The sequence below is a fragment of the Tupaia chinensis genome, unplaced genomic scaffold (assembly GCF_000334495.1).
Source record: "Tupaia chinensis unplaced genomic scaffold, TupChi_1.0 Scaffold000062_1, whole genome shotgun sequence".
NCBI classification, from domain to species: Eukaryota; Metazoa; Chordata; class Mammalia; order Scandentia; family Tupaiidae; genus Tupaia; species Tupaia belangeri.
In genome coordinates, this window is record NW_006159520.1 from 4,641,172 (window position 1) to 4,665,916 (window position 24,745).

At 35.2% G+C, this 24,745-nt stretch overlaps 1 protein-coding gene across 1 annotated transcript in view; it reads left to right on the top strand.

Annotated features, from left to right (window-relative positions):
* The window catches only part of SPRED1 (sprouty related EVH1 domain containing 1), a 127,863-nt gene that overhangs the window by 83,950 nt on the left and 19,168 nt on the right, over positions 1–24,745 (top strand). Inside the window, exons 3-4 of the mRNA XM_006141714.3 lie at positions 1,176–1,344; positions 3,528–3,577. Of these exons, the coding sequence (XP_006141776.1) occupies positions 1,176–1,344; positions 3,528–3,577 (219 nt within the window). The remainder of the gene's footprint in view (positions 1–1,175; positions 1,345–3,527; positions 3,578–24,745) is intronic.

Consider the following 24,745-nt stretch of genomic DNA (forward strand, 5'->3'; position numbering starts at 1 on the left):
TGTTTTTAATTTCTTTTACTTTCTTATAGGGTATTCCTAAATTGAGGTGTGTGTAGTTTTAATTTTGGATAAATCACAAGGATCACTACTAGATCAATTTTTGTATAGCAATAATGACAACCAATATTCATTAAAAGTGTTCTGTGACTGTCATGAAAAACAAAGGTTGAAGGAACTGTTTCAGACTGAGAAAAAGTGAAGAGACACTATAACTAAATGTGCGAGGGATCCTGGAATGGATCCTACATTGGAAGTTTTTAAAAATACTATAAAAGATTCTATCGGCATGGTAGACAAAACTGGAACATAAATCGTAGATTAGATAAAAATATTATGTGTTTTAAATTTCCTAAATTTGATCACTTTACTGTGTTTACATAAGAGACCAGTGTTGATCTTAAGAAATATAATGGAGTATTAAATAGCAATGGAACATAATATATGTAACCTCCTTTGAAAGAGTTCACAATAAAATGAATTATATATTTATACCTGGATATAGAGAATGTTAAAAAAAAGATAAATGTAGCAGATCCGGGAAGAGGACACAGGGACTTAACTAAATTGTAAGTTATTTTCCTATAAATTTTAAATCCAAAATAAAAATGAAAAAAAACAAAGCTATATGCTGCCCCATCCATTATGTGAAGCTTTGTGCATTAATGTTTATTAGTCATTCCATTCAAGCTATCAGATGTTTAATATTGCTATTCTTGTTGTAGAAATGAGAAAACTAAGGCTTTAAAAGGTTAGGTAACCTATTTATACACTTACTCTGAGAAAGTACAAAGTTGGTATTTGATTTACTACTATAACCATTAGATACTCAAACAAAATACTAATAGATCTTTTAAGAAACTTGAAGAAGTGCCTATAAAAAAGTAAATTTCTAGTATCACCACTACCTCTTTGCTTCTTTACCAGAAGTAATTCCTGGTATGTGCTTTTGGAGGTTTTATGCATTGAGAGAATATATATTCTTTAAAATGGAAATACAGTAAGCAAACTATTTACAATTTTTATGATCTTGTGGCAAAACCTCTTTATTATGTTTAAAAATATTAGTTAGAAATTATTTTATTAAAAAGTAGTAGCTCTTTTTCACCTCAGTTTCTAAAAGTTATATTGACCGCATTTGATATGTAAATTAATTTTTGTCATTTGACCTTTGGCAGGTGGTTTTGGAATGTATGCTTAAAAAAGACCTCATTTATAATAAGGTCACTCCAACATTTCATCACTGGAAGATTGACGAGAAGAAGTTTGGCCTTACCTTTCAAAGTCCTGCCGATGCTAGGGCTTTTGATAGAGGCATTCGAAGGGCGATAGAAGATATTTCTCAAGGTATGTTTTCTTTGACCATTTCTTTAGTTTGCTTATCAGTATATATAGTAAAGGTCATCTTTTTTAAAGTTGACCCAAAGGGGTTCTTGTACTTTAAAAGTCAGCATTTGAGATATGTAACCAGGCTTTCAAAGCTCACAATAAGTGAAGATAAAATAATGGACACCTTAACTTATTTTACATTAGTCATATCACAGTCTATATATTCCAGTTGTATATATTATCTTGAAGAGTTTATCAGCAACAGCCTTGAGATAATTCACATGTTTTAAAGGGAGAATATGACAAAGAGAGACCATAAGTTATAATTGTCAAAACTCCAGTGGCTACCCCACTTAGATATGTGTTCTCTTAGTCACGTGGTGTTTTTGGTAATTCAACAAAGAAAGACCTTACAGTATTCAAATTTATGCACATTCTAGTCTACGACAAAAACCTTCACTTGATTTTATTATTGTGTACGGCAGAGACCACAATACAACGTCTTTCTCTTTAAACATCTTGCCAATCTGTGAAGCTAACTAATTAAGCACACAGGTTTTGAATAGAAAAAGAATGTATTTTAATGTGAGACTGACTTATACTTACTTAAACAAAAAGAAATCACACTACTTCTCACTTCTCGAGAGGAAGAAGAAAGATAAGTAAGAAGGAAAATAAATTATTTCTTAATGGAATTTTTAGTTTGAAAGCAACCGAATCAAAATGTGTGACTGTAGTATGGCATGTATATTTTGAAGATGCCATTTTAGTACAAAAATTTGAAGAATTTGATTATGAGACTAGCCACAGGCAAGAACACGAAAATTCTTAATAGAAATCTATTTTGATAGCACATGAAACTGGTTAAATAATTGATTTACTTTAAAAGATTAGAATTTGCTAAACAAGCATTCTTTGATTACTGATTCAGAAAAATTTACCTTAAAATGATAGCAACCATTTTACCTATTTTTACAATAACTCCCAAGTTCTCTCTAGATCAGTCAGTGTTCACAATATTAGCCATATGTTAGAGTCACCTGGAAAACTTTTGAAACTTTGAATGACTGATTCCCGTTCTAGTCTAATCAAGTCTGGCTATCTCAGGAAGTAGTTTTTTGTTTGTTTGTCTGTTTAAAGAAAGAAAGAAAGGGAGACAAGGGAGAAATTAACCCCCAAGGGTGATGGCCATGCTACAGTCCCTTCTCCAGTCTCTTCTTGGGATTTTGGGCATGCACACATATGTACCCAGCATGACTTGAAGCCGCTGGGTCTGGGACTTGAACTGCACAGTTGGCCATGTGGGATCCAGATGCCCTAACCTCCACACCACTGCTGGCCCCCAGTAATCCTTTATTTTTTTAAAAAAGCTCAGAACATTAAAATGTGAGGAATTGTTGCTACAGTCAAATGATTACAGTTTGCATTCAGAAAACATTTAAAAGGCGAGTATGGATCGTAGATCTCCAGCAAAGATTTTAGTGTAAAAAACTAAAAAACAAACAAACAAAAACAACACATTATGCCCTATGCCTCACCCCACAGAGATTCTGGCAGTTTTGGTTGGGAGTGATACTCTTAACATCAGTATATTTTCTAAAAGTTCTCCAGTTAATTTTAACCTTTTGCCAGGTTTGAAGAACCAGTGATTAAGAGAGAAAATCATTACTATGGTTGTTGGAATTTATGTGATTTATTTTAAAGTATTGATTCACTTTTAAGTCCAAGCTATACTCTTAAATGAGTATGCTTCTGTCACTAGGATCAAATAGATTTGGTTGGTTTATTTTTTAAAATGATTAGAATGAGGGACTTAGCAAACTAGCCAGGTAGAATACACTGCAGTCCTCAACCCATCTTGTTAATTTTAAACCCTTTTTAGCATATCAGTTAGCATTATTATCCACTTCCATGTAGACATTAAACAATCCCTTTAAATTTCTTAGCCTGTCATGCCAATATAAATAAACTATACTACATTTTATAAAAGGCAAACTTCTCCTTATCTCATGCCTGTTCTTTCCTAGCTACATTTGTTGAGGGTAGCATAAACTCAGAGTACTTTGCTGGGACAAATGCTTATTAACTTACTGGAACTGCAGGCACTTTTAAACACTCTGAAAATTTATCTAGAAACGTTGATGCACAAAAATCCATAGCATAGTTAATTCTGTGCTTAATTAACGTTTTCTATTTGCTAGGATGTCCAGCATCAAAAAGTGAAGCTGAAGGAGCAGAAGATGACTTACAGGTAAGTAGTTTGGCTTGATAGAAATTTCTTAATATAAAGGATGTGGAAGAAATCAGTAGCCTTAATAAACTCTAAATTATAGTGAAAAAGAATCTCTAAGACCTGTGTCTGTCAGGGCAGAAGATATTTTTACATTTGGGAATTTTTTTGTTGCTTTTTGTGTTTTTTTAATTGTTTGGTTCATTTACTTTTTTAAGAAATTGGCTCACAGACTGCAGAGATTGGCAAGTCTGAAATCCCCAGGGTGAACAGGCACATATATTGGGAATTGATTAGAGTTGATGTTGCAGAATGGAGTTAGAAGGAAATTTCTAGGCAGAATTTTTTCCTCTGTGGAGGATTTATCTTTTCTCTTAAGGCCTGCATCTGCTAGGATGAGGCTACCCACATTGTAGAGAGTTTTTTTTTCTCATTATGTATTGATTTAGGTGTTAGTCACACCTAAATAAAAATAATAGTAATCTTCACATCAACATCTAAACTTGTGCTTCATCAAACAGTCTGGCAGAAGAAACTTGCCAAGTTGACATGCATTAACCATTATAGACACCCCATTCCCCGGGGATAACTAGTCCAGGTTCGTGTATTCAAAATACACAAAAGAAATTGAGAAGTGCTAATAAGTATATAAACATTGTTTTCTACTTTTTGATAAAATAAAGATTGATGTATTTTTTTCCTTTTTTTAAAAAAAATAATTGCCAGAGGATCTGTGTACTTCTAAGAGAGAAAAAAAAAAAGAGAAGGAATCTCCCCAGTGGGTCATGATCATACTGCAGTCCCTTCTCCTTTTCTCCATCCTGTGGGATTTGGGGCACAGATGCACACACAGGTGCCCAGCATGTTTTTCAAGCTGCTGAGACCAGGATTCAGATTGTAGTCAGCCATGTGAGATCTGGCCCCCTTATCCACCAGGGTGTTGGACCAGCCTGGTACATTTTTCTAGGAAGCAGTTTGCCATTAGATATTGAAAAGCCTTAAAAATAGAAATCTTAATGTTTCTAGTGATCTAGTAATTCAATTTCCAGTGACATATCAAGGAAATAGAGATGCACAAAAATTTTACACATGGATTTATGTGTGTGTGTATATATATATATATATATATATATACACACATATATATATATCTTTGTGTATGTTTATATATATTATCTGATTTAAAAAATAAGCTATCTAAATACATAACTAATGGGAAAGGCTGAATAAAGTATATCTAAAGTTTATTGTTTACAAATTTGCTTGTAATATATTGAGCAATAAATACAAAATTTACATTGGGTCACCCTGTTACTCAAGTAAAATTTTAGCTAAATGTTTTTGTTCATTATCTTTGGATTGTGATAGTCTTATCAATATGGGTTTTTTTGAATACATACTTTTTTGTGTTTCTCAAATTTGCTGCAATGAATATTAGTGCTTTATGATAATAGTAAAAGAACCATGTGTATATATACATATATTATACCCATGTATTATGTTTAAAATTGTAGTGAGCTAAAGACTTGAAAAATACTAATGTACATATTGCTTATTTGAATACTTTTAAAGTCAGGGAATATGAATATGTTTATTTTAGGAAATTTGAAATATTTAGCAAAATTTAAAGAAAAAAACAAATGTATTACCGTCCATGATAATCTCTGTAAATATTTAAAAATATAGCCTTTGGTATTCTTTTTCTGTATACATAAATTCATAAAAATGTGTTATGATATCCTTGTATGATCTGCTTTTTCTCACTTAAATACCAGTAATATATTGCATATCTTTCATATTTTTCAAGTTTATAGTTTTTTCTATTTCAGTGAATTTTCTTTGAATGGATATCTGATCTTGTATATTTGATAGTGCTTCTATGTGTATATGAGTGTGTGTATTTAAATTTATTTTTATTTATGATAGATTGTGTGCCTACACATGAGAGTGAGCACCTGCCACAGGATCTGGTTATACCATATCTCGTTCCTCCAGTCTGCTAGTCCATAGGCTTGGGCACACATGCTTATGCTCAGTATTTCAGGCTGTTGGGGCTGGTGGTTACCATATGGGATCCAGGGCAGACTCTGAATGTGTTCTACTGATGGCAGACCCTGAATGTGTTCTACTGATGGCAGACCCTGAATGTGTTCTACTGATGATTTTGTTTAAAAGCCCAGAGTTGCAATTAGTTAGATATAAGAAATATGTAATTCAATACAAAAATCATTTTTTTAGTTAAAATTTTCCAAGGTCCCATTTTGCTCTGTATTAGTCCAAATATGGGACCAGACATGGCCGACATGTTTTTGGGCTTGCTTAGGACTTGCTTATGATAAAAGTAAATTGGGTTAAAATTCAATTTAAAAAAGAAATTTTCACATATTAACATTATGTCCCTTAATTATTCTTCCTAATTTGCTTTTACCTGATTTCTGTATATAACAGAGTACATTTTTTAAAAACTGCTAAAGGACATCATTGTCTGCAAGGCTTTCTGCATATAGAAATCAATGAATTTGGGGGACCAGCAGATGGTGTAATAGTTAACATCACTGGGCTCCCATATAGTTGACAGCGGTTCAAGTCCTGGACCCAGAGGTTTAAAATTCACGCCAGGCACCTGTACATGTGTGCCCAAGATCCTGAGAGACCAGAGGAGAAGGGATTGTGGCGTGGCCATCCCCCTTGGGGAGTAATTTCTCGCTTTCTGTCTCTGAATTTTCTAAAAATTACAGCCTGTTTTTATAATTATGTTCACTGTTAGAACCATACTATTGGATCTTTGTTGTAGAGTAACCATGCACACACATACACACACACACACACACACACGGAGGATATGAATAAAGGAAAATGTATTACAGAGACAGACAAAATAGTAAAAAGAAATGGAGGAGAAGGCTAGTAAAGATTATTATATAACGAAAACATCAAGAGTAGTTGTTATGTTGTTAACCCCTTGAATTCCTTGCTTCATAGTAAGGTATGGCCAGTACCCTCAATCCAAGTTTACACTCACACATTTCTAAAAGAGTCGTTTATATTGTCCCTTCAATACATACTAAAGGACTCAGTTTCTATTTTCCTGAGATTACCAAATGATTATTATAAACTTTAATTATTTGTTAATGATTCACTTTTTTAAAATACACAAACATGAGACTAAACTAAGCATGTCCAGGTCTCAGTAGCATTTGAGAATCTTTGAACAGAATCTATAGTTGTTTTTTTCTCTACCTAATGTCTAAGTTTTTTCAGGTATTTTCAGGTTCCTTGTTTTGTTACTTCTTACAAAGTGAAAAGAAACTTGCTAGAAGATTCATGTACAAGAAAGTCAAAACAACAAAACAACTTTTTTTTTTTGAGAGGTTTTCGCTATAGGACGCGTGCACTCGCCAGACAGACAGAGAGAAATCACCCCCCAGGGGGGATGGCCACGCTGCAATCCTTTCTCCTCCATTCTCCTCTCGGGATCTTGGGCACACACGCACACACGCCTGGCATGAGTTTTAAGCCACCGGGTCTGAGATGCGAACCGCAGCCGACTACGTGGGAGTCCAGCGACATAGCCATTACGCTAACTGCTGGTCCCTCCAACAACAAAACAACTTTAAAGCTAAAGCTATCTGATACTAATGACTTGTACGTTCTAGTTTGTAACTCTGAGAAACAATATCAAATAAGCATTACTTATAAGATTGGTACGCATCACTGTAGCTTTTATTTCTCTGAGATAACAAGCTGTAAAATCAGTGCTTAGTCTCCATGTTTAAGTATAAAATTTCTTTCAACAACCCTAGTTGTTGTTGTTGTTTTAGAGATTTTTTTTGCTGTAGGGCACATGCACTCGCCAGAGAGACAGAAAGGGATTGGCCACACATCAATCCCTTCTCCTCCATTCTCCTCTCAGGATCTTGGGCACACACTCATATGTACCCAGCATGAGTTTTAAGCCGTGCCCGGTCCAGGAACCACGGTCGACTACATGGGAGTCTAGCAATGTAACCATTATATCATCTGCTGGTCCCTCGACAACCTTAGATTTCTGTAGTGCTTTCTCTACATCTCTTTAGTTACCTACTGGGTGTCATACCTTGGACAGATGGTCAAAGGGAAGCATCATAAGGGGGTGGATACAGTCAACTTTGCTTCTTGTTTAGTCTAGACACTGATTCATAATCAAGATAGAATTCTTGAAATTAGTGACAGCCTTGACCTGTCTTTGTTCTGAAGTTGTACTCATGTAAGTAAATCCATTTCTTCACCATTAACTAAGTAGAGCTTTCAGAAAGAATCAAGCATAGTCTTAGGAAGCATCATGGACTGAAACTGGGGGGGTCCTGGCTCTCGGGCTCCAATGTGATCCTAGGCACAGGTTCTTTTCTTCCTAGATACCAGGAAGTCATAAATTGCTTTCTGTGTGTTGGGATCTTTCAAATTTGTCTTTCCCATTTTGAAATATACAATAAGTTCATGTATTTTGAGATATACAATAAAATTAATGTCAACTTTCGTCACCCTACTAACTGCCTGCTAATATGTGGTTGATTTTTTTTTAAGATTACACATGTGAGTGAAAACATACACAGTATTTGTCTTCATACTTCTGGCTTATTTCACTTAACATAATATCCTCTAGGTTCATATATTTTGCCACAAATGACAGGAATTCATTCTTTTTTATAGCTGAATAATATTTTATTTTATATGAAATATTTATATTCATATTAAAAATTATATTTACCACATTTTCTTCATTCATCCATTGATGGACTAAGATTAATTCCATTACTTGGCTTTTGTGACTAGTGCTATAAAAAGGGAGTGCTGCTATCTCTGAAATATTGATTTCCTTTTCTTTGGGTATATAACCAGTAGTGGGATTACTGAAGCATGTGGTGGTCTTAACTAAAAAAGTATGTGGTTTCCAAGGGTGGATCATAAAACAGTACATTGCAACTTACATCTCTTTTTCTGTCATGGATCACTAGTTCTGTGGGATGCCCAGGTGCCATGTTATGAGGACATTCAAGCAACCTGTTGTGAATGTCCATATGGTGAAGAATTGAAGCCTTCAGACCATAAGTTCTCTTCAAATCAGGCCATTCACCTTCATGCCTTCTGAAGATTGCAGCCATGGCTGATTTCTTAACTATAAACTCATAAGGGATGTTGAACCAGAAACACCTAGTTAATCTCTTCTAGAACTTCTGACCCACATAAAATATGAAATAATAATTGCTATTTTAAGTCATGAGATTTGGGAATAATTTGTTACAAATACAGATTTTACTACCCAGAAATGGAGGTGCTACTGCAACAAATACTTGAAAATGTAGGAGCAGCTTTGGAGTTGGACCATAAATGGAAACTGGAAGTCACTGAGGAATGTTGGTGAAGTTTCAAAAAGACTTAATAGAAGATTAAGGCCTTTGGTATACTGCCAGCGAGATCTTAAATGGAAATGAAGAAAAGCATATTGGCAAATAGAAGAAAGAGAATCCTTGTTATGTAGAGGCAAAATGTTTAGCAACAGTGTCACCTGTAATAACGTAGGAAACAGAAAATGTCCCTAATGAACTGAATGAACAGCTAAGGAGATTTTCAAGCAAAACATTAAAGCTGTTGCCTGATTACTTCTTACTTCTTATGGTAAAATGGAGGAGGAGAAATATAAGCTAAGGAAAAGTCTCTAAAGTAAAAGGAGCTAGAACTGTCTGGCTTTGAAATTTTATTAGTTTAATAGTCAAACTATGCTAAAATGAAAAAATGACTTCCAACCAATGATCATATCCAACACCCTCTCCAAAAAGCATTGTCCAAGGATATAGCCAAGGGTGTGACTGTAAATTCCTTTTTTAAGACCTCAGAAAGATTTAAGGTAGTGCCTCAGAGAACCTTTTGTTCAAAGTAATAGGAATAATAAGCAGCTTAAGAGTGTGTCCCTTAGCAGAAGTGAAAGGTAGAGAGAATTTCTGTCAGATTTGTGAGTATGCCTTTTATCTAACAGAGTGACCCCAGTAAGATTCACAAGAGACACACAGAGTTTTGTGAAGAATTTTATTGGCAGAAATACCACCAACTTGGACTGAAGTGAGGCCCTTTGGGTCCCTAAAGTTCCACTTGCAGGAAGCGGGTTGAAAAACATTATGTAGATGCATTATATAGAGAAGTATTCCTAGGTTCTAGGTTCTACTCAAGAAATTCCCAGAGTTCACACCTTGATTTATCTTCTGCCCTGCTGTATTTGGGTGGGGGCTAATTTATCTATTCAGTTTACAAGTCTTCATACTGGAGAAGAACGCTATTCAAGAAGCTGTACCTAAAGGGCTTCACGTCTAAGAAGTTTCATCTGTACATGGGGCCTGTTTGGAAGCCAACATCTAAATTGAAATTGTTGTTGTAAAGGGATGGCACTTTGGGGAAGTCTTAGGAGGGGATAAGTGTATTTCAAATATGAGAAAAATGTCAATAATTTGTATCCAAAGAGCAGAGATCTGTGGTGTCATTAAAATATATCCACAAGTCCTTTTCTATTCTTCTCTTCACTGGAGTCTAATTTCCTTCTCCTTAAGTGTGGGCTGTATTACTTCAAACAAATAGAATGTGATAGAAATGGTGAAGTGTTATTGCTGAGGTTAGGTCATGAGAAAATTTGTGGCTTCCATTTTACTCTCTTTCTTGGATCACTCGGGGAGGAGCCATCTGCTGTGTGTGAGGACTTTGAGCAGCTACACAAAGAGATCCTGTGGTAAGGAACTGAGGCCTTCTGCCAACAGCCAGTTGGGGATGTAGGACCTTAACAGCCATGTGGGGTGAACCTCTTGAAGGCAAGTCCCCCAGCCCTAACCAGGCCTTCAAATAACTGCTGCCACTGCTCACGCCTTCCCTACCACCTCATGAGGAACTGTGAACCAGAACTATGTGACAAAGTGGCTCCCAAGTTTCTTATTCTCCGAAATTATGAGATAATAAATGTTGTTTGAAACTACTAAGTTTTATGGCAATTTTTTATGCAGCAATAGATAAATAATTCATGAGCAGAAAGCGAAGTTTAAACTGTTTCTTAAATACGGCTAACAAGATTCAATGTCCTGGGGAACCAGCAGATAGAGTAATGGTTACATTGCTGAACTCCTGCGTAGTCAACCACTGTTCATGTCCCAGACTCAGCTGCTTAAAACTCATGCCAAACATGTGTGCATGCATGCCCCAAGAATAGTGGAAAAGGGTTTGCGGCATGGTTATCTCCCCTGGGGGTGATTTCTCACTTTTCCATTTCTCTGTCTCTTCAGTGAGGGCACTTGCCCTATAACAAAAATCTCTCAAAGTAAAAAAAGAGTCAGTGTCCAGGGACTAGCAGATGGCATAGCAATTAAGTCACTGGATTCCCACATGGCTGACCGTGCTTCAAGTTCCAGACTCAGTGGCTTGAAACTCATGCCAGGCTCATGTGTGTGCATGTCCAAGATTCCATGAAGAGAATGGAGAGAAGGGATTGTGCCTGGCCATCCCTCCCGGGGGGTGGATGCTTTCTCACTTTTCCTCTCACTGTCTTTGTCTCTCTCCAGCAAGTACATGCGCCCTAAGACAAAACATTCTTAAAAATAATAAATAAAAAGAGTTAGCTGCTAGACTTAAGAGAGCAAAATAATGTCTTAAATTTACTTTATTGCCATTTATTTCATGATGTGGCAAGTTTTAGATAGTTTGTATTATTTTAGAGGTTATGATATACTCTATCCAATAAAATAGGAATAATAAAATATATCATTAAGTTTCATGAAAATAACATTTTGAAATTATTTTGAATATAGTTTGATTTAAGGTAGTTGTTATATCAGGTTAACTGTATTGGTCATCATTTGCAAAGGTAATTATAGTTTGAAAGAATAACCCATTATATCACTATCTTTTGAACCCCAAATAAGTACTGATTATGTTATATTGAGATTATAAAAATCCTGGCAGCATTAAATGTCCCAGTGGAAATCTGTATTTTGAATATTCATTAATTCATTCAACAAATATTTGTGTATTTGTCCTATGCCAATAATCGTGTTACACATTTGATTATTTGTCCATACACAACTTTCTGCTTTCGACAATCCAGTTTCTTCCTCAGTTACCATAAAAGTCAACAAAATGAAGTTGACCTATTTCATATCTGCCTTTGAAGACTTTCCTAAAAGATCATCACTTAGATTAAAAATCTTTTCTTGTCCATCTTTTTTTTGAGAGAGAAGTTTTTGCTGTAGGGCACGTGCGCTTATTGGAGAGACAGAGAAAGTAAGAAATTAGCCCCCTGCAGGCGGTGGCCACACCACAAACCCTTCTCCTCCTTTCTCCTCTTGGGATTTTGGACATGCACCTACACGCACCCAGCATGAGTTTTAAGCCACCAGGTCCTGAACTCAAATTGCTGACCATTACATCATCTGCTGGTCACATGTATAGTTGGTACTCAAAGTTTTTAGAAGAAAAATCTTAAAAATTAAGATTTTTTTTCAAACCCTAATCAGTTAATATGTGAATTTTCTTTTCATCTAGTTTCCTTTTAAGTCAGGAATTAAGGTTTTACAGAAATTGATGTTCATTTGTTTCCTAATACTAGTTTGTGTTTAAGATCATTTTTAGTGTTTTTCTAACCAGAGTTGTCTTATAGCCCTCATTGTTCAGATATGCTGTATTTATAAAAATATCCATATAACTCTTCACAATAGGCTTGAGGTTATAAGAGGAAAAGATCTCAGATATCATGCTTTGAGCAGAAGAAAGATGAGACCTGAGTGATCTAAACTTAAAAATTGTCCTGTTTTTTTTTTTTACCATTAAGAGCTACTGGACCAGCTTAATCTTTGTTAGAAATAGATGGTGTTTCTGAACCAAAATGATTAAAAGGACTGTGATTTTTACATTTATTGTCTAAAGTAATTTGCTTTAGACTGGAGAAATAGGAATTATTCATGTACTGATTTTCAGAGGTGGTAATAAGACTATATATCTGAAATCTAAACTAATGAATAGGCTTTAATTTGCTAATAAAAAGTTTTAATTTTTTTAACCTTAGACAAATGCCTCTTTGTATAGAATATTTGAATATTTAGAAACGTATGAAGAAATCAGGAATCATTTATCTTTATCCAAAGATAATTGTTATTAATATTTGGAGTGCTTATATGCTTAGGTTTTTCTTTCTTTTTGTATACTATATCCAAATTCATACTTTTAAAAGCATCATGGATCATACTTTTAAAAGAATATTTATTAATTTCTTTCATGGATGCTCATCCAAAGCCCTCCCATGCAGCTTCAGCATTATGCAGCAACACTCTCTTCCTCTTGCCACTGCAACTGGGCCAGGATCATCCTTTTAAATTGCAGTGTAAAATCTCTTTTGAATGTGTTTTTTGTTGTTTTTTGTTTTGTTTTGTTTTTTGTTTATTTTATTTTATTTTTTTTTTTGCTATAGGGCACGTGCGCTTGCCAGACAGACAGAGAGAGACAGAGAGACAGAAAGCGAGAAATCCCCCCCTGGCCACACCACAATCCCTTCTCCATTCTCTCGGGATCTTGGGCACGCACGCACACACGCCAGGCATGAGTCTGGTACTCGAACCGCAGTCGACTACATAGGAGTCCAGCGACATAGCCATTACGCCAACTGCTGGTCCCTTGAATGTGTTTTTGATAAGATTTTTGTTTCTGGTGGTGATGGTGATGGTCTTCATTGGAATTAAGTATAAATCATGAAATTTGTACCTATGTAGGTTTGTAGGTTCGAGACTTCAAAGTCTTTGATCTGAGCCCTGATCTTGTACAGTTGCACTGCAGTGTATTTAACCATTCACATAGTAAACATTTCCTTTGTTTGCTTTAGCATAATAATAATAATAATAATAATTATTATTATTATTATTTAATTTGACCAGAGAGAGAGAAGGAAAGTGAGAAAGTAAGCCACCAGGTCCAGAACTCAAACCATAGTCAGCCATGGGAATCCAGAGCCTTAACCACCACACAATGTGCCAGTCCTGCTATAGCATTTTATGGGAATTGTTTCCATCTTTGTTACCTCAGAATAAAATCCTAGAAATAGGTTTACCAGTTAGAGGATTGTTCAGTTAACAGGGATTATGTACCTGTTGCTTCTTACCTCAAAAATATTGGGTCATCAGAAAAGTCACCCAATATATATATCTACAGACAATAAATAATCTCTGCTACCCTAATGCCACATAGAAGCCCAACTCACTTTTAGTTCAAAGGTAATTTAGTTCTTCTGTTGAATAAGCCTGAGTAGAAGACTTGTTTTCCTTTACTGTTGTTTCCAGACTCTGGGTCTTGATACATTTCTCATATTTCTTTCGTGGTATTTCATCACAGATTACTGCATGTCTGAGCTGCTTAAAGAAAATTCTTTGTGCTATTAATGTTTCTAGACAAAGCACATAGACAATTGTAATTTAAAAAAAAAAAAAAGACCTGGTTAATTCTAGCCTTTACAAAAGTAACAAAAAAAAAAATCTAATGAACAGAATAGAAGACACTTGTGGCCAAATTTAAAATGAATTGGTACTAAACATACTACTCAAAAATGTTAATAATGTGGGACCAGCTGATGGCCTAATGATTATGTCATGGACTCCCACATAGTTGGCCATGGTTTGAGTCCCAGACTGGGTGGCTTAAAACTCACACAAGGTGCTTATGCATACGTGTCCAAAATCCTAATACGACAATGGAGGAGAAGGGGTTGTGGTGTGGCTATCCACACCCCCCTACGGGGGTGTGATTTCTCACTTTCTGTCTCTCTGTCTCTCTCTCTCAGGCAAGCACACACATCCTATAGCAAAAATCTAGCTCCAAAAAAATGTTAATAATGATTTTATTGGGTTTGGGATTATAGATCATTTTTTCTCCTTTTTGTGCTTTCAAAGTTGATGTAATTTGAGCATATAATGTTAAATATCAAAAAGATAAGCACTTTGGACATTTTTAGACATATGTAATGTTAAAATGTAAGAATTCCTTACCAAAGAAAATTTTAAACATTTTTATTAATAAGTCAACAGTATAATTATTTTTAAAAACTTCTCTTGTTGGAATGACCCAACCACACATTTTTCAAACCTGTGGTTTGTCATACACAATTGTAAGAATGAAGTTCTTCGGCATAATATAGACTGTGATACCACTTTTTTTTATTTATTTATTGGCAGTTGTATGTTTTAAAATTGACAAGACAACACTGAATTCTTTCAGAATTAATACTGGAAAAAGGGACAAAGGGAGGAAGAAGCAGTCTGTTTTTATTTTTTCTATAGTTGTTATCTAACTTTGTATTCTGATCAAAAGCTATAGCTGGAATTATTTTATTGCATTACTTTGTGTCCTTTTACCTGTACACACAAAATTGCTGTAGTAGTCTTTGAAAAGGAAAAGGCTAGCTAGCCACATCAGCAGCACAACACTCCAAGGTGCTGAAGCCAGATGGGAAGGTCCCGAGTTCATACCCCTGGATGCACACCCATGATGCTGGCTGGTTAGGGTCAGAGGATAGGATCATGGTGTGAGGACCCTGTTGGGGATGCCTCTGTGTGTGTGTGTGTGTGTGTGTGTGTGTGTGTGTGTGTGTGTGTTTCTCTCTTGTGGAAGAAAGAAACAATCTAAAAAAAAGAAAAAGAAAAAAGCTAAGCAATCTCTTAGTGTTCATAGGAAAGTAACTGCACTTACAGTTGAGAGTAAAACAGATTTCTGTTTTCCATTGTGCATTAAATATTGGTATGGGAGGGACCAGCAGGTGGCATGTTGGTTAAGGGCACTGGACTCCCACATGGCCAAATGCTGTTCAAGTTCTGGACCTGGCGGCTTGCTTTCTCACTTTCTCTCTCTCTCTGCCTCCGTCTCTTTCACTCTGTTCCTATCTGGTCAAATTAAAAAATAAAGTTAAATAAAATAATTCTTTTTAAAAATATTGATGTGGGTTACTTTATAGGTAATATAGATGAGCCTACCATAGTATAACTACTAGAAGCATTGATTATAAGTATATATAATGGCTGTACACAGTTTTTAAAGCTATGGACCTTGCTAATGTATGTACATATAGTCTTTGGCATATCATATTTTATATTTCATGCTCTTGTGAACGATTTTTGGCATTTTCTACCACCTAACACTATGTTAAGTACATTCTTCTATAGCAATTGTTGCTTTTCAGAAATTATAATCCAGTTTAAAGGAAAAAAAACAAATTTTACTAAGGCCGAATACTTTTTATTCAGTTGTATCCAAAATAAGAAAGTATTTTCATTATTATTAATTTTAATTGTAGAACTAGTACAGATAATCTTTTTGGAAAATAATATAATATTTTACTTATTAGATTATTAAAGATTGGTAAGCAATAAGGCCTAGAGCGGGAAGAACTGTAAAGAAATGTTCCCTCTGTCATTATTAAAGAATTTTTAATGGATATCCTTGCTAGAGGGTAGCTTTGTAATATAATTAATATCTGCATATGCTTTTTCAGCAGTTCCATTTATGGGAATTAATCCTAAGGAAATAATAAAAACAAGTATACTGAGGGTTTATGTATAGGAGGTATATTGTAATATATGTAGCAAAAAAATTGGAAATGATCTATGTGGATAGGCTGACTATAAATATGTATGGAATCAAACTATCCTACCCAAAGAAAAATTAATCTTGATGTAGACTTAAATGTTAATCTAAGGGGATACAGCTCCTTAGAATCAGGTAAAACCTTATTTAGAGAGTAAAATTTTGCTAGCCCATAGCTGACCTAAAAGCAGCCACCAATTAAGAAAGCATTCAGGCTCAACAGTGAAGCAACCATAATAATCCCACAATTCACAACTAACTCCTAAACCTCAACTGGACCAATCTACACACATGTAGATGAGATACTGCTAGCATGAGTAACAAGAAATAATTCTCCCAGCACAAGACTATATCAGATCAGATGTCCACTGATAGTTAACAGTTTAATAAAATCTAAACTCAACTCAAGACATTTATTTCATCAATTGTTGATCCAACACCACAGTGTACAAAACTTAAGGGAAAGATTAAAAAGAGTAAAAGGAACTTGGCAAACACAAACCCTGCCTTGTTTACCATATATAATGGGGATGAGCATATATGCATTCATGTATACACGTGGAATTCTAGATATATGTAAGATATTCATGAGGGGTGGGATTATGGGAAGAGTACTTTTTTTTTAAGAATATATGTGTTCAAAAGTTGTTATTTAAAGAACTCTTCTGCATCTTTTTTCTTTTTTCAAAAAAAATTTCAGTTAGCCAGAGGGCATGTGTGCTTGCCAGAGAAAGACAGAAAAAGAGGAGGAAAGCAACTTGCTGTAGGGTATGGTCACACCATAATCCCTTGTCCATTTTTCCATCTCATCCAGATTTGGGGTGCATACATGGATCTGGTGTATATTTCTAGCCACTGAGGCTGGGATTCAAACTCTACAGTCAGCCATGTGGGCCATGTGGGATCCTGCTTCCTTAACCTCCGGACCCTAGGACTGGCCCATTTGTTTTATACCACCTTTTAATACTTTTTCTTTTTCTCTTTTTTTTGGAGCGGTTTTTGCTATAGGGTGCATGCGCTCACCAGAAAGACAGAGACAGACAGAGAGTATATTTGCAAATTACAGATTACTTACAAGATACTTACTGTGTATTCTTACTGTGTGCCCTTGATTAGTTAAGTTCTGAGCACTAAGGATAAAACATAGTCAGAGAGCCCTCCTCCCTGACTGTCTGGATTCATCCTGAGTGCTATAAAAAATACCATAGACGTAGTCATTTTTTTTTTTTTTGAGAGGTTTTTGCTATAGGGCAAGTGTGCGCACCAGAGAGAGAGACAGAAAAACAGAAAGCAAGAAATCACCCCCCAGGGGGGATGGTCATGCTGCAATCCCTTCTCCTCCATTCACATCTCAGGGCTTTTGGGCACGCACGCACATGCGCCCGGTGTGAGTTTTAAGCCACCGGGTCCAGGACGCAAACTGCGGTCGACTACATGGGAGTCCAGTGACATAGCCATTACACTAACCGCTGGTCCCTAGACATGGTAACTTCCAAACAACAGAAATTTATTTCTCAGTGGGGCCAGCAGCAGGTGGTATGGTGGTTAAGGGCACTGGACTCCTACATGGCTGACTGCTGTTCCAGTCCCGGACCTGAATGGCTTGCTTTCTCATTCATTCATTCATATTCCCTCTCTCTCTCTCTGTGTTTGTGTGTGTGTGTGTGTGTGTGTGTGTGTGTGTGTGTGTGTCCCTCTCCAGTCAAATTAAAATAAAGTAATGAAGTTAAATAAAATAATTCTTAAAAAAAAAAAAGAAATTTTTTTTCTCATAAATCAGCAGATTGAATGTCTGGTGAGGTCCCATTTTCAGGTTAATATATGGCACCTTCTGGCTGTGTTCTCCCATGGTGGAATAGACAAGTCAGCTCTTAGGGCCTCTCTTATAAGAGTACTAATCACTTGAGGGCTCTGCTCTCATAACTCAATTCTTTTGGATGGCCCCACTTCCTGACACCGTCGAATTGGTGAATAAGTTCAACATAATTTTAGAGGGAACACAAACATTCACACTGTTACACTGGCTTATGGATATGGGGTGATAGATACATTTTTTTTCCAGGAAAATTCAGAGGGAATAATTAACTTGGAAGCAGATCAGCAAAGCCTTTTTGAGGAATTCATGACCAAAGTTAAAATATATAAAGCAGTTCTATTAGTGGAAAATTTTAAGATAGCCACTATGGCAGAGGGAGTGACAGGTACAAAAAAATCAGAAGTAGTAATGTCAGATGGTAATAGAAGCACACTCATCAATAATTTTGAAACAAAATGAGAAGATGAAACAATGATTTGTGGCAAGAAAAGATATTAACCTTTTTTAAAGTAAGAGACCTAAGCACTTATTTATTCTTTTGTTCTCAGATTTTTTTTGTTCACCGAAGAGAAGCCACTGCAAATTTTTTTTTAAGATTGATCTATTTTTATAGAAAGTAAATAGCATACAGCACATAAGTGAATGTTGTGATAACATCTAGTCTTAATAAGAATATGGAGCACTGTTTGTGAGTGTGTATTTGTTAAACCACCTTGAAATGTTTTAGTATCCTGTAAAGAACATACGTAAATCTTTTAAATTTTTTAAAAATTGTTTTGAAGAGGATTTTTCTATAGGGTGCATGTGCATGTGCTCACCAGAAAGACAGAGACAGAGAGACAGAAAGCGAAAAGGAATGGCCACACCGCAATCCCTACTCCTCCATTCTCCTCTCGGGATCTTGGGCACGCACACACACGCACCCAACATGAATTTAAACCACTGGGTCTGGGACTCGAACCACAGTCGACTACATGGGAGTCCAGTGACATAGCCATTGCACCAACTACTGGACCCGGACATATGTAAATCTTGTAAACCAATATTTCCATTTCTAGATATGTACCAGCCAGAGAGACGCTCGGGCATGTATCCCATGAGGCCTGTACAAGATTGGTCTGGGCAACATCTTTTGAAATAGCAAAACATTAGAACCACCCAAACGTCCATACACCGAAAATGGATGGATAAATTGAAGTGTCTTCATCCTGGCTCTGCACTTAGTAACTGTATCATTTTAGGCAAATCAACCTCTTTGAATTTGTTTCTTCATATGGAGTAGGGAAGAAATACCGTCTACCTCAAAGAGATGCTGTGAGGATTGAGTTAATGTAAGTGAAGGGACTGAGACAATGTCTGATACATAGAAAATGCTTGATAAGGGACCAGCAGTTGGCGTAATGGCTATGTTGCTGAACTCCCGTGTAGTCAACCACAGTTTGAATCCTGGACCTGGTGGCTTAAACTCATGTCGGGCACATGTGCGTGTGTGCCCAAGATTCAAAGAGGAGAATGGAGGAGAAGGGATTGTGACGTGGCCATCCCCCCTGGGAGGTGCTTCCTTGCCTTGGCCCTCTGTCTCTCTGGCAAGCGCACACACCCCATAGCAAAAATCTCTTAAAAAAGAAAAAAAGAAAATGTTCAATAAGCGTTAACATTGCTACAAAGAGGCCAAAATAACTGAACTATCTACTCACAACATGATCTGCATCATACATAAACATTACTCTCCAAAAAAATCGAGTAAAAAAAAAGCAAGTCTCAGAATGTCCCACATGGTTTATCAGTCAAATAAAGTACAAAAGCGTATATTGGGTCATCAGAAAAATGGTGACATATTTTTCCATGCAAAAATCTGTCATGACTTTTCCAACAACCAGGTATAACTAAATATTATTTAGGGAAAATACTTGTGTGGTAGAACTATAAGGAAGAGTGAGAAATTTTAAAATAAGATTTCAAAATGGAATTTACTTGCTGAAGATCCAGGTATTTTAGAGGTGAGGCATATTAATATGGAAAAATTCAGAATTGTTAGTCATATTGGTTATAGTCACTTGCTTAAGTTGAATGGCAAGTATACAAAAACTCGTTTTATTATTCATACTGTGATGGATGTAGTTCTTTATAAAATATTTCCTTAGGGAAAAAAAATACATGTGAGTCCCTGGTCCAGTCCAACTCTCCTTATTAATGGTTTGATGTTTATTCTTTCTGGTTTTGTTTTTGCTTTTGTTAGTTTATTTGTTTGGGTTGATTTTTGTGTGTGTGTTTTGTTTTGTTTTGTTTTTGTGTTTACACAGGGCATTGTGCTTGCCAGAGAGAGAAAGAAAGGGAGGATTAAAATGAGAAAGCACACCAAAGGGAATGCCTAGCCCCACCATCCCTTCTCTCTCCTAGGGATTTGGAGCATGGCATGCATGCACATGTGTCCAGCATGTTTTTCAAGCTGTTGGGTTTGGTACTTGACATGCTGTGGGCCAGGTAGGATACAGCGCCTTTACCACCACACTGACTGGGTCCTTCTACTATTTTGAAAATATGAATCTATCCATTCTCCTATCAGATAGATGGAGTCATGGCATACTTGGACTGTTTTGTCCCTAGCTTTTTTATGTAGTAGTGTCTTGTGAGTACTGCATAGGGATCTTTTTAATGATTGCATAGACTTTGTTACATATATCTCTATGTCATTTTTTTAAACAATCCTTTACAGAAAGAGCCATAAGATATTTTCCTTCTGGATTTTGTTTGTTTGTTTTTTTGTGGTTGTGAAAAATACTCCTACTGTGATTGTATACATATCTGTCAGTTTCTCAAAGTATTGGGTCAGTGGAAAAGTTTTGATGTATTTTTCTATGCAAAAATGTATCATGACTTTTCCAACAACCCAATAGAATTGCTGGATTGAATGTTACAATTTTTTTCCAGTGGCATTGCTGAATAACATTTTCACTGGCAATGTAGAAAGTGTTCCTATTTCTAAGTACTCAGGCCTACATTGAGTATTATCATCTGTGTTTTACATCTTTCTTAATTAGTATAAAATAAAGCGTTATATTTTCATATGTCTTTAATGAATGAATTTCAACATATTCGGCACATTTCTTTTTCTTACAAAGTAAAATTAGACTTTATCTTGTGAGTCAGTGTGTTCAGGGGCGTGAGGGCCCATTCCTATAGGCTGTGTAAATTGTTTCTTATGAAAGAATTCCTTACTACTGATTCTCTTTCCTTTCCATTTCAATATGTACCCACTCTCCCAACAGCTTTGGAAATTGGAAATCTTAGAAGGATTTTGAATAGAAAAACCAACAGATTTGCAAAAGAGTAATGGGACAGAGGCTGGGGGAAAAGAAGAGTTAGAAACTTAATGAAATAAGACAGACCCAAAAAGATAAGGCTTACATTAAGACAGTGAATAGTGCATAAGAAGAAGAAATGGGTTGAAAGCTACTCAGATTAGCTTGTTTTAAAAAATGACCTTATTGACAGAAATATTCTGCATGAATTCAGAGGGTTTTGGGCAAGGGTATATAGGATGTCTTAGTTCATTATTTCAGATGAAGAGGGAAAATTTTATTTAAGTTAAAAAAAAAGGTGACTGCTCCATTAATAGAGTATATTTGTGTTGTGTTTTGAAATACTAGGATTTTTCATCAAAATGAAGGAAGAAAGTATGTAACTCAGATTTTAAAAGACATAAACCAGTAAGCAAATTATAAAAATTGAAGAACTACTCATTCATCAGGTTCAGCATTAACATCCATTTACTATTTTTTTTTATCTTTTTATGATTGTAATACTGTAAAATTTTATATATGACCTTTTAACACCACAGATATTTCCCACATAGAAAATGTTTATAAGCCTCATTTCACATGACGACCTGATATTCCATATAGTGGTAATGCCGTAATTTCCTTACCCTATTATAACACATTTAAGTTTTATCTTCATTTTTACTATTAAAAATAATTCTGACAAAAATATATTATTCCTCAAGTTTTTTTCCATTTTAGTAATATTTTTGTTGCTAGATTCAAGAAGTGGTCAAATGTGTGAATGTTTTTAAAAACTTTTGAAACATTTTACCAAAATCACTTTTTAGAAATGGTTGTACCAGATTTTATTCCTTTATGTGTAGAATTAGCAGTGGAGAGAATGCCTCGTCTCCTTACCGCCAAATGTTTGTTTTAATCGTCAATTTAATATCCATCTAAGTTTTTAACTTTCTGAAAGAGGTATAATTAAATAGTAGGAAAATACTTTTTTCTAATATAAGACCAAACTTAAATGCTAATTTGATTCTCACAGTTTATAAATAACATTAGCTTTATTGTAGATTATATACTCTGCAATTTAAAATACTGGTTTTTTTTATGTCAGACACCTGAACAATGCTATAATTATTTTATTAGCTGAGATCACTTAGGCATGTAGTTGTAAATTCACTGTGTGATGTTAACTATTTCTAGTTAATAGGTTAATTCCAGCTATTTGTAAAACAAATTTTTAAATCAGTCTGCTTTTCAAAAGAAAATTTTTTAAAGAATTCTTTAGTTTATTTATTATCGTTTTTTTATTTGCTCACCAGACAGAGAAAAAGAGAGAGAGTGAGAAAGCAAGCTGCCAGGTCCAGGATTCAAACCACAGTCAGCCATGTGGGATGGGAGTCCAGTAGCTTAACCACCATGCCTCCTGCTGGCCCCAGTTTTTTATTTATTAATGAACAGCAAACATTTTGGATATTTCCTTTAAAAAATAAATAAGGGGCCAGCAGGTAGCATGGTGGTTAAGATACTGTACTTCCACATGACTGACCCCTGTTGAAGTCCAAGACTTGGCTTAAAAATCACGGTGGGTACATGTGTGTACATGCCCAAAGTCCCCAGAGAATGTAGGAGAAGGTATCATGGAGTAATTCCTTATTTTCCCTCTCTTTGGCTAGCACATATGCCCTATGGCAAAAATTAAAAATAAGTGAATTTACTTCAATTTTTAATCAAAGGAAGATGTGTTATCATTTAATTTACAGAATATTAGTAGAATAACCCAAGTTAGTATAGCAAAACACTGGGTTATTTAACCAGTTTGTGTTTGTTTATATACCGATTTTTAAGTTTGCCTTGTTTTAATTAATTTTTATATATATATACATATATGTGTTTGTGTGTGTGTGTGTGTGTGTATGTATATATATATGTATATGTATATACATATAATTTGTTTTCTTTTTTGGTTTGTTTTAATTTTGCTAGAGGGAGAGAGGGCAAAAGAAAGCACCACCCATGGAGGATGGTTATGCCGAAATCCCTTCTCTTCTATTTCTCCTTTCAGGATTTTAGGCACACATGCACACACATACACACATTTGGTGTGCTTCTCAAGCCAATGAATGGGTCCAGGATTTGAACCACTCAGTTATGTGGAATCTAGCTGCCTTAACCACCATACCACCGGCTGGCGCTTAATTTATAATTCTTAGTTTATAATTAGTTTAAATTCTTAATTTATAATTCTTCTCAGATTATAATTAAGTAAAGACAACCTAATAAAAAATTGTAACTATTAAAAGTATAATTACTTTTAGAATTACTACTGATACTACTACTACAATTTATGCTTATTTATTTTTTTAATCTCTCTACTATTCAAATATTCCAAAATTTACATTTCCCAATTTTGATTATGAAAGAATTTTTGCTTGATACCACTGTTTAATCAGTTCATTTTCAACTATTTGGCATTAACTATTTTAGCCACTATTATAAAGATTAGGTAAAAATAGTAATTAACTGGTTTTTGCATTTAATTTTAAGTGATAGATTCTCAGATATAATTTGTAAAGTTTAATCACCTACTCTCTGATACAATAACAGCTTTTAGTTTTCAGAGCATTTTCACTTTTAGTATTGTTAGTTATATATTATTATTTTTTTTTTTTAGGTTTTTGCCATAGAGTATGCGTACTCTCCTGAGAGAAACAGAGAGAGTATAAAAGGGAAAGTAAGAAATCACCCCCCCACCCCCGCCCAGGGGATGGCCACACCTCATTCCCTTCTCTTCTGTTCTCCTCCTGGGATTTTGATCATGCAAAATCCCATCTGGCATGAATTTCAAGCTGCCAGGTCCAGAACTCATACTGCAGTCAGCATGTGGGAGTCCAGCACCTTAATCACCACACCACCTGCTGGCCCCTTTCACTTACACTATTAGCTCACTAGATCCTTTTTGAAAATCCAGTGCCATAAAACAGTACAAGTTCTATAATTTATTATTAAGAAAACTGAGTGCCAAAGAAATTAGATGGCACAAGGTTACTTTGTCCCAGAGTAAGAACTAAAACTTGAATTTATAAATTTAAAAATCTTGGTTTATTTATATACGAATAACAGGCAGACTGAGATAGAACTGAAAAAAGTTATTCCATTTACTTACTATAGCCACCAAAAGTATTCGATATTTAGGAATAAATCTAACCAAAGAAGTTAAAGACCTCCACAAGGAAAACTATGAGAAGCTAAAAAAAGAAATTGAAAATGACACAAAAAAATGGAAGGACATCCAGTGCTCATGGATTGGAAGAATTAATATAATCAAAATGGCAATTCTACCCAAATTAATCTACATATTTAATGCAATGACAATCAAAGTACCAGATACATTCTTCACAGACCTAGAAAAGACAATCATAAAATTTGTCTGGAATCATAAAAGACCCCGTATTGCCAAAACAATTC